Here is an 11,216-nt window from a genome sequence, read left to right on the forward strand (position 1 = left end):
GTTAAATAATAAAGGGTGTCAATTGTAATAATAGCATAGTATCAGGATTGTAGGTGTAATTAGTCATTGTATTAGTACAATCAGCCGATACATGAGAAGAGCTAGCTCTGATTTGAGAATTTTCCGTTCTTCTCTGAATTTTTTGTTCTTAAAAGTTTGTAGCTAACGTTTATTTTGCTACGCAAGTTTCATAATCTGTGATGGGTTTCGAGTGTATAACCAGCAATGCATTTGCATATCCAATCACCCAGGCTCGACTACGATCACGTCACTTCACAAAAAACGAACAAGACTAAAACGTAGGGGTGGCAATCTTGACCCATGAGTTGAATGAGTTGTATCAAAATATATAAGATGGGTCAAACTAAAAAAAAATGATTGAAACGGGTCAAAACGGTTGACATTTCTAGGGTTTTTTTTAATGGAACGAGAAAAACGGAGAAAACTTTTTAGTATTTTTACTTTTTAAGTTTTTGATTTATATTTCGAGTTATAATTTTTTTAATTATTTTTTCTGAATTTTTTGGTAAGGGATTTTGAAATGAATGAAAATGAGTTTTGAGATTTCAAAAACCATTTCAAAACCCCTCACCAAAAAATTCAAAAAAAATAATTAAAAAATTATAACTTGAAATATAAATCAAAAACTTAAAAAGTAAAAGTACCAAAAAGTTTCCTCCGTTTTTCTCGTTCCAAAAAAAAAAACCCCGAGAAATGTCAACCCGTTTTGACCTGTTTCAATTATTTTCTTTTTTTAGTTTGACCAATTCTGACCCATCTTATACATTTTGATACAACTCATTCAACCCAGGGGTCAAGATTGCCACCCCTACTAAAACGGAAGTATGACCCACCAATGCATAAGGGTGGGTATAAAGGTAACCAGTACATCTAAAAGACTAAAACCTATTAACTAACATATAACAGGTAATCACTACAACATCCTCAACCGGCATTAAACCATCTTAAAAACCAAACATAAACACAACAACCAGGATCAGCTTATGACCCCTTTCACTTCCACCTGACCTACCTAAATGTGTATGGATCTATACACCATCAACCCCTCACATCAAAGTAAAATCACCAAAATGCCCTTCCGCTCCAACCTTCTTTACATCCTCATGAAGAAGCTGTTCGGGTGTAGCCGCAGGGTCAAGATCCCAACACCCGTCTGGCAAGTTCAAAGCTTGACCTTTTAACACACAAGCCGGAACTTGATGCGAAAACCGAACCATTTCTTTTCGCGGTATTAACCGAACCGCGTTCTTATTCGGGTTTCTTTGATAAACAGTTTTATACCCCTGTAATTTAACCAAAGGCGTCACGCAAACTCCAACTTTTTCATTATAATCTTCAAGAATCTCCACCATTTCATACTGCTTAGCTTTCTTCAAACTTTTTTTGTTCCAATTTCGATAAACTGCCCATATATCGCCCCCTTTCGGGTAAATTTTAACACACCCACCTCGGCCCGTGTTCTCTCGGCCCAAAAGATGGGAAAAAATGTTTACTTGGTCAACAAAGACCGAATGGGCTGCCTTGAAACTTCCACACGATTTGTTAAACCCGAACTCAGCATCAGGTAACGAGTTTAAATACGTGATGTGAAGTTGAAACGGTTTGACCGGGATGACTTGGCGAATTAGACAGTATAAACGAGGCATCCCGTCTTCTTCATCGTATATAGCCCATATTTGTCGAGACTTAAACGCTTCCTCGGTTCGATCCGTGTCAAAATCATGAAAATCGGGATCTGGAACTGTTATCGCCATCGAGCTCATTTTTTTAAGCGGTTTTCTGTTGTTACCAGCTTTCAAAGCGGGAGCGGTTTTCATTTCTTTCAACTTGTTAAGAATTACCGACCTCGCTTTATCGATTAACAATTTTCTTGCATCAATCGCAGGTGCGACCACGTATTGTTTCGTTAAAACATCATTTCCGCCATTTCCATTTAACTTAGTTGTAACCGAATCCAGTTCGGTTTTCAAACCCGTTTCTCCATTTTCCATTTTTCTTTTCTTGGGAGGCCGACCCATCCTGGGACCCACGGTCTCACTGGGACCCGCGTTTAATCTCACTTTTTGCCTACTCGTGTTGACCGATTTAGAAGTCAAACCGTTAGGATCCAAAGTGGATGAAGCTGGATAAGTATTCCACTGAAACGACACGGCTCCTCCATACTCGTACCCTTGTGTCGGATGAACCGCCGACCCGTTTCCAGTAACACATACTGATGGGCCCATGTTATACGCATGGTTTGAATAACCATTCTCAGACGTATATGACCATGGAGCGTAAGTAACCGGAGCCGTGCCCGTCTCAACAGCCACAAAAACCCCTCGACAGTTCTTACACGAAAGCCGTTTATTAACATACTTTCTAAGATACTCGTATTGGACCCGACACGAGGTACACACCGTCCAAAACGTGTCAAGCCTTCCAGTCTCGGAATTCAATGCAGAAGACAAGTGTTTATTTCTTTTGGCATCATATAAACTTCTTTTCACATTATCAGATAACACGGCCCACGCTTCAGATACAAGTTTAAACGCTTCATCTGCTCCAACCGTTTTGTTTTTATCAGGGTGAAGAAGAACCGCCATTTTTTTGTAACGTTTTTTTAATAAAGATTTGTCCGCTGACGGGTCTAATCCAAGAACCGAATAGAAATCAATTTCTTGATTATTATTTGTGTCGGTAGCTGCGTGTATTTCAAATGTAGCCACCATTTGAGATATGCCTTCAAGTTGAGGGCATAATGTTTGAGCCCGTAACGCATATTGTTTGGCACCCGAAAAATCTTTAACTAAAAATAACTTCTCTGCATTCTCTTTAGCTCTAACTGCTTCTTGTATCGTTGGATCCATTTCAAATGTTTAACCCTGTAATAATAAAAATGCCAATAAAAAGTTACGAAACAATAAATGTATAAAAGAATTGTAAAGAAAATAGTAAGAATTCATACATTTAGTTACATAATCATTAAGAGGCATTACGCCTGGCAATTTTGACCCACCTATTCGAAACGGGGTTGATATGGTTGACTATTTCTCATAGAACAGGTCAGAGTGAGTTGATTGAAACAACCCTATCTAATGAAACGGGTCAGAATAGATTGGTGTTATGTTTCAAACGGGTCAGAATGAAGGAATTTTAGTCAAATTATTTGAATTTCTCCTTTTATGACTTTTATACCATCTCTTAAACCAGCCCTTTCAGACTCGAGCCCCTTTGGACCAAAAACAGTTCCGACCAGAACCAAATTACCCTTTTTTGAATCAAACTGTTTCTCGACCTGGACCCATTTTGACACAGCCCGTTCTGTCCCGAACGTGTCCCGTCCCAACCTGAACCAAAATAACCCTTTTTTAAATCGACCCATTTTTATCCGAAATGTTTTGACCCAAACCCATCTGACCCGTAACCCGAACTCGCCGACCCGACCCGACCCACTTGCCAGGCCTACACAATTTATCAAATCTGTCCAACCAAAGATGCCTAAATTGACACTAAAACTTCAAAAATATGTTAATTATAAGATTAGTTACAAAAGCCCTAATTAATTTCCCCAAATTTAATCTAAGTCAACAAATTTTCAATTAAGTCAAATTGGTAATCAAAAATCCATAACCCAGATCAAAACACAAAATCTTAACAAAAATGAAACATAATCAATAACCCAAAAATATTTCAATAATTAAGCACGAAATTAAAGTAAAATAAATCTTACTTGAATCTGCATCTAACGGCAACTGAACATCAACTAGAGCTGAAAACCCTTATCAGATTCATTTAGATTTGCTTCAGATCTACGAGCTTAACTTTTATAAATTTATACAAAGCGAAAATAAATATACCTTGTAATTATTTATTTATAGTAAAATAAATATTGGGTAGATTAAAAACCCCAAAATAAATGCGATTGCGGAATTCCGGTCGCCGGCGGGAGAGATTGGATATTCCGGCGAAAAGCCTGTGACTTGCACTATTGGAATAATAAAAATTAAAACTATGGTAGTCTAGTAAATACGTGAATAATACATGGTGATATATATTTAATAACAAATGTGGTTATTTACATCAAATTAATTTGTACCCCACAAATTTAATTTATATATTATTAAAGTTCTGATACCTTCTTTTTATAGTTAAAAAGATAGGAGTAATAGTTAGTACCGGTAATTTAGCATGTGAGACTCCTAATTTTTACTTTCGTTATTATAGAAAATTATGTTTTAACATAAACTAATTCCGGCTAAACGCTACTAATTTTTACTTATGTCATTATAGACAATTATGTTTTAACGTAAAAGTAACACAGGATAAACACAACAAACAACTTAGCTCAATTACAATAACCTAGATTAGTTTGAAACCATAAAAAACGTAGATTAGTTTAAAAACGTAAAAAGTGTAAATGAAGGTTAGGGAGACGCAAAGTTATTCCTTTATTATATTGAGATTGCATTGCCTATGAAAATGGAAGGTAGGAGTTTCATTGGTTATACTGATGGTATAAATTGTTATCGTTCGGTAAGTTATTATTATTATTATTATTATTATTATTATTATTATCATCATCCATTTTGCCTATTTATTGACCTAGTTATTATTATTATTATTATTATTATTATATTAAATGGGAGGATTGTGATTCTAAATTTGTTTTTCCTGCTTAGGATGTTGTACCTTCTTCGTTGCTCTTTGTTGTGATACACGTGTATTTACACCTTGTGTGTGTCCTCTTTTGTAACTTCTTTAGTTCTATATTAGGTTATTGAACCGTGTACGACACAGGCAACAATATATAAATCGTCAAGTAAACAAATATATAATTTAAAACGACAAGATATTTTTTAATATGTTTTTTGAAACGACAACATGATTTATAATGACAATTCATATTTTTATAGAAAGAAAGTGCTAAAAGACACAAACTTACAAAAAATGACGTCACGTATTAAAATGTTTACAAACAAAACTTAAAATTTTACAACATAATCATCATAAACTACATATATTTTCTTAAAAACCATATTATACATATATAGGCAATGCGTAGCATCCTAATTATGATAATAATAATAATAATAATAATAATAATAATAATAAATAAAAGAAATTTTCGTTTACTTAAGGGTGTGTTATTATTTTTTTAAGTTAAATAAAATAGGAGAGTGGGTTTGGACAAAGAAAGATGGAATAAAGGATGGTGATGGGACCTTAGGTCCATGGGCTTAAGGGTTTATAAACACCTTAAACCTCCCTAATACCCTAAAACCCCCATTTCCTATCTTCTAGCCTCCATACACACTCAAAACACATACACAAACACCTCTATCCTTACGGCTCATATTTTAATCCAAACGAAGAAGGTTGAAGCTAATCCGTAGCAAAAATACGCCAAAAAGGTACGTTTTATATATAAAGGTTTAATTTTTTAAGACGGTTTGCCCTAAGATTCGATACAAAGGCAAATCGGACCTTATTAAGTAGGAAAGTTATGAACTTGGACTTAAAAGAGGTGTTTTGGAATGAAACGGGACAAATGGGTGACGTTTGGACCGTGTTAACGCAAGGAAACGATGTCGTATAGACCAAGGCTCGTTCCTTATGCAAAATAAGCAAAATGAGTCGAAAGGAAAGGCTGAAAAATGATGAAAATGTAACCCATATTTGGATTGGGTCCTTAAGAAACCTGATTCAAAGAGAAATGTAATCGGATCGAATGACCAGAAATAATAATCGATTCGAATGGGTGATTCGATTCGATTAGAATTTCCATTCGATTAGAACTGCCATTTGATTAGAATTTCACTCATTCGATTAGAACTTCATTCGATTACTTCAAACTTCAGTTTTCATATGAACTTTTTAGTAAAGAACAGTTAATGAAAACAAAATTTTTCCAAGCTGACCTGGCAGCTCGACCCTAGCCAGGGGCTTTGCCTCTTGGACCCTGCTAGGGGCTACTGCCCTAGACCCTGCTGCCAGGGGCGCTGCCCCTAGACCCCCGTAGCTAGGGGTTACACTAGTATAGAATTATTATATAGAAAGTAGTTAATTAATACTTATAATTATTACACAGTTAGTCGTGCACAACTTAGGATGGGTATTATAGTTAACTCTCATAAGCAAAGGATACAAGTGAGTTTCTAGCCCCATTTCCTTGTTATGTATTCGGGTTGTGTGCATATTCAATTTGATTAGTTAATACACTTACCTTAAGTGATAAGTGTATGATATATGATTGTTTTATAAATGATGCATGAATGATATATGAATGCTATAGAGAAGATTAAAAGTATGCATGAAAGTTTATAAACACTACGTGAAAATTGACCTTCGGCCACACGAAAAATGTGTAGCCGTAGGCCTTTAGCCACACACATTTGGTTCAGGTCATATGTGGCCAAAGGTCGCGACACCGTGGGTATGATATGACGACACACGGTTTTTGGTGGCCTTATGTGGTAATAAGTGTGGCTAAAGGGTACAAGCATTAGTTGCTGGCCATCAAGAAGCCTCTACAATAAGTGTGGCTAAACGGCAGAAAATGGCCACATGACTATTTACTATGAGTGACCATTGCACGTATAGAGCCACATGAATTAATGTTTCAGCCACATGAATTTTATAATAATGTGGCCAATAGGGTTGTGTTAAGCTTGCATTGTGACCTATACCGTGTGGATATAGCAAAGAAATGGCCTCTTAAATTTAATAATAGAGTGGCTAATTATATGATATAGACACTGGATATCACATTAAAAGTGGTTAAATATGTTTACTTGCCACTCAAACACTCCTTTGTAGATTATAGTGTGGCTATTGTCTTACCGTTTGTCACACATAATGCTTTTCTTAATTTAAAGTGTGGCTACTGTCAAACTTTTCGTCACACATAGTGAGGTACTGTGTGGCTAATCATATCATATAGACACTGGAGGTTATTGTCAATGTTGCTAAAAATGTGAACTTGCTAGTCAAAAACTCTTTTGTAGTTTGTGGTGTGGCAATTGTCTTACCGTTTTTCACACATAATGCTATTCGTAATTTAAAGTGTGGTTATTGTCAAACTTTTCGTCACACATAGTGAGGTACTGTGTGGCTAATCATATCTTATAGACACTGGAGTTTATTGTCAATGTGGCTAAAAATGTGAACTTGTCAGTCAAACACTCTTTTGTAGTTTGTGGTGTGGCTATTGTCTTACCGTTTGTCACACATAATGTTTTTCCTAATTTAAAGTGTGGCTAATGTCAAACTTTTCGTCACACATAGTTATGTATTGTGTGGACAATCATATCATATAGACACTGGAAGTTCTTGTCAATGTGGCTAAAAATGTAACTAAACACATTAGCATAAATTCAAAACATGTTTTTTCATAAGTTTAACAAACCCAACAACATAAATTCAAAACAGGTATACATTACCAAACATTCACTAATAAGTTATAAATTCAAAATATTTGAAACTACTACTAATTACTACCGACCTCAAACTTTCTCATAAGCTCATCAGATTGTTTTTGCCTCCTTTCTTCATTTTCCTTACGTTCTTTTTCCATTTGTTCCATTCGTTGATCGTTCTTCCAACTCGTTTCTTGACTTCCTTTCATTTTCTAGTTCTTTTTCCATTTCGGCTCTAACTTTTTGAACCTAAAATTGTTAAAAATATTAGCATCATAACTAACAAAGGGTTAATGTAAGGCGAAACCTCAAAGCCAAGTAGGGGTGTTCACGGTCCGGTTTTCGCGGTTTTTCGTCAAACTATAAACCAAACCGTTGGTAACAGTTTTAATTTATGTAAACCAAAACCAAACCGTATAACTTTTAAACCGAACCAAACCAAACCGTTACTAACGGTTTGGTTCCGGTTTGGTTTCATGCACCTGAACCCGAACCAACCCGTTTATATATTACACCCACAAAATCAGTATGTAATTTTCATTTAAATTTTTAGTTATAAACCGAACCAACCCGTTTATGAGTATACCACATGTATATTAAATTATAGTGTTAGCAGTTTTTATGTTACCACATGTATATGAAATATGAAACGGTCTATTTCATTTGCTCGCCCCTGGTTGATATGTTATACCTAATTATATAACAAAACGAAAAATGATAAAGATAACTTACAAATGCGTTTTCTGACTTTTCCGTACAAAAATCAAATCCAACAAGGCTATTAATGCTGAGCTCGCCCACCCAATACTTTTTCTTGCTTTCTTTGCTGAGGTGGGTATCTAAGAATACTTCAATCCACTTAACTTTTCGACCATGTTCTTTCTCCTAATAAGAAGTAATGTGATAAACGTTAAAGCACAAACAATTATAATCTTTGACCTAATTTTTTAAGATTGAATTTACAAATAAAACTAGCTTACCAAGCGGATACGATGCTCATCACACCCTATTGAACCGCCGTATGCTAAGATATACTTCCATCATTACCCTCTTTCGTGCGGTTGTCTCTCCCGCTCGCGGACTTCTTTAGCCATTTTTTTGTGTTCCAACCCTATAAAGAGAGAAAAATATATGATACATATATAGAGAAAAATATAAAAATAAAAACTTGAATCGACGCATAGCACAACGACCTTCACGCACAATCACATTAGACAACTGTACTAAAAAGTCCTAACATGTATTCACACATCGTATCATGGCAAATCAACCAAACATTTATCATACAACTTAACTTATGATCACTTAGTTCATGAGACAGATTATAACATGTACAAACTGATTTTATTCACTATGAAAAGATGAAGTATAAATTCTACAAAATTACCACAGTAGAATATTTGAATTAGGTTTCTCAAACAATTTTTATTATATTTTCCTCATGCATACAAAACTCACAATAATTCAAGCATTAAAGATATGTACCAACAATTCAGCAGATTGCACAACAAACACTTTTTTAATGGTTCTATCAACTCATTAATCCAAATTGTGCAAGACCAATTGGGTTGTCTTCAAAGCTCATAATACTAATTTTCAGAACTGGAACCAACCCGTTTGGTTTTGTCATTAGGGAGTTATGGTGTCGGAAAGACAGGCCAGAATATAACTCCCCAAATCAGCTTTGACCAGTGTTTTTGTAAAATTATAAAAACTATCCACACTCGTCCAAAAATTACAAACTTTACCTTTTCTGGAAACTAGACTCATAGTACTATATCCTAGAATCAACAATCGTTCAATAATCATCGTTTAACATCAAGTTACATACCAATAAATAAACAAAAACGAATCTGTCAGCAATGAAAGAAGATGTACTAAGCTTCAATTACAAGTGAAATACATACATTTTTAGCGATGAAAGAAGATGTACTAAGTTTCAATTACAAGAAACAACACTTAAAATTGAAAATCCCCAAACTTGGTTCTTAGGGTTCTTCACACTCAACATGAATCCGGCAAAAATCGAGATAGAATTGATGGAAACCGACACCATACGTGAATTCCTCTCGAAAAAATAATAAGATTAGAGCCCGGAATCAAAGGATTTGGTTAAAAATTGAGTGAGTTAGAGAATTAAAGATGAAAGATGGTGGGTGTAGAGAGATGAAGAAGAAGAAGAAGAAGAAGAAGAAGAATAAGAAGTAATGAAGAGATTGAAAAAAAAGTAGGTTAATTTGAAATTAGATTTAAGAATGAGAGGGTAATTCAAAATTTTTTAAAGAAAAGAGGGGTGAATTTAATTTAAAATTTTGAGAGAAGTAAAATTAACAGGAAGTAAATAGAATTAAATATTTTTATTTTTAATTAAAATAAAGAGTTGTTAGTGTGTGTGTGTGTGTGTAACAACTAATTAAACCTTAAATAATATAACAAATTGTATTTTAAATATAAAAACATATAAAATAAATAAAAGTGATATTTATAGTTGCTAAAAAGAGTTGTATAAGAGTGTAGTAATCAGTGTTAACGCCCAATAATAAATCATACGCTTATTAGTGGGTCATACTAGTTCTTGATCGGTGTTAGTATCTCATTATAGCATTTATCATGTCACGGTTGCTCTAAAAGAGTTGTATATGACTGTCATTAGTCATGGTTAGGTGTTAACACCCGAAACACACCATACTTTCGTCAATAGGCCTTATTTGGCTATCATTAGTCATAGACTCATAGTTAGATATTAGTGTTCCTTGGTTACGTCATAGTTGCTTTAAGAAGTTTGTATATGACTATCATTAGTCATACTTAAATGTTAATGTCCAAAACATGTCATACATTCATCAATGGGCCTTGAATGGTACTAGTGGCCATTATAGCATCTATCATATCCCCGTTGCTACAAGAGGGTTGTATATGAGTGTAGTGAGCCATAGGCATAGTTGGTCGTCATACTTTGCATTAATGGGCCGTCTTGGGCCTTGATTGTTGTTAGTGACCCATTGTAGTCTCTATCATATCATAGTTGCTCTAAAAGGGTTGAATATGAGTTTAGTGAGTCATAGTTTGGTTAACGCCCAACAAAGTGTCTTACTTTCATCAATGGGCCTTATTGGACCTTAACTGGTGTTTGTGGCCCATTATAACCTTTATCACATCATAGCTGCTCTAAGAATGTTGTATAGGAATGTCATTAGTCATAGTTAGATGTTAATGGCCGATAACATGTGATACTTTCATCATAGGTTTTATTGGGCCTTGTTGGTGTTAGTGGCCCATTATAGCCTTTTTCATGTCATAGTCGTTCTAATGGGTCATATTAGGGCTTGAAATCTCTTAGTGGTCTATTATGGCATGTGATATGTAACATTAGATATTTAAGGGTTATATCGTGTTATAGGGAGTCATATTAGACCATAATACACAAAGACAACTCATACATGTCCTAATGGATCATATTGGGCCTTGAAATCTCTAATGGCCCATTATGTATATAATTTTAAATTGTGTCTTAAGAGGTACAACTTGCATAACCCGTCAATATACATTAAACAAAGGGGTGGAAAATGGGTTGGGTTGGGTCGAAACGGGTTATGGGTCGGAACGGGTTATGGGTCGAAACGGGTTAATTAAAAAAAGGGGTTGTTATGGTTCGGGTCGGAATGGATCAGGGTCAAAAGGTTCGGGTCATAACGGGTCCGGGTCAAAATGGGTCAAGGTTGGAACGGGTCAAAACGGGTTTCGGGTCGATTTTTTTTGAACAAGGACAACGGAGGAAATGTTTTTGTTTTTTTTTTT

General features: G+C 35.0%; 1 protein-coding gene across 1 annotated transcript; it reads right to left on the minus strand.

The window, feature by feature from the left end:
- Nucleotides 1-947: 947 nt before the first annotated feature.
- Nucleotides 948-4,043, minus strand: LOC143596248 (uncharacterized). The gene is made up of 3 exons (XM_077075074.1): nucleotides 3,861-4,043; nucleotides 3,734-3,772; nucleotides 948-2,885 (listed from the first exon to the last, which is right to left on the minus strand). The coding sequence occupies exon 3, from the start codon at nucleotides 2,868-2,870 to the stop codon at nucleotides 1,068-1,070; it is 1,803 nt and encodes a 600-aa protein (XP_076931189.1). The 5' UTR covers nucleotides 2,871-2,885; nucleotides 3,734-3,772; nucleotides 3,861-4,043; the 3' UTR covers nucleotides 948-1,067.
- Between the last annotated feature and the right edge of the window lie 7,173 nt (nucleotides 4,044-11,216).

The sequence above is a fragment of the Bidens hawaiensis genome, unplaced genomic scaffold (assembly GCF_021521415.1).
Source record: "Bidens hawaiensis isolate Kalapana, Puna unplaced genomic scaffold, B.hawaiensis_p1.1 tig00046187_1, whole genome shotgun sequence".
Taxonomy (NCBI): Eukaryota; Viridiplantae; Streptophyta; class Magnoliopsida; order Asterales; family Asteraceae; genus Bidens; species Bidens hawaiensis.

Bases quoted from the DNA above. Each gene is read 5' to 3' on its own strand.
- LOC143596248 (XM_077075074.1), bottom strand. From the start codon at position 2,870: ATGGATCCAACGATACAAGAAGCAGTTAGAGCTAAAGAGAATGCAGAG.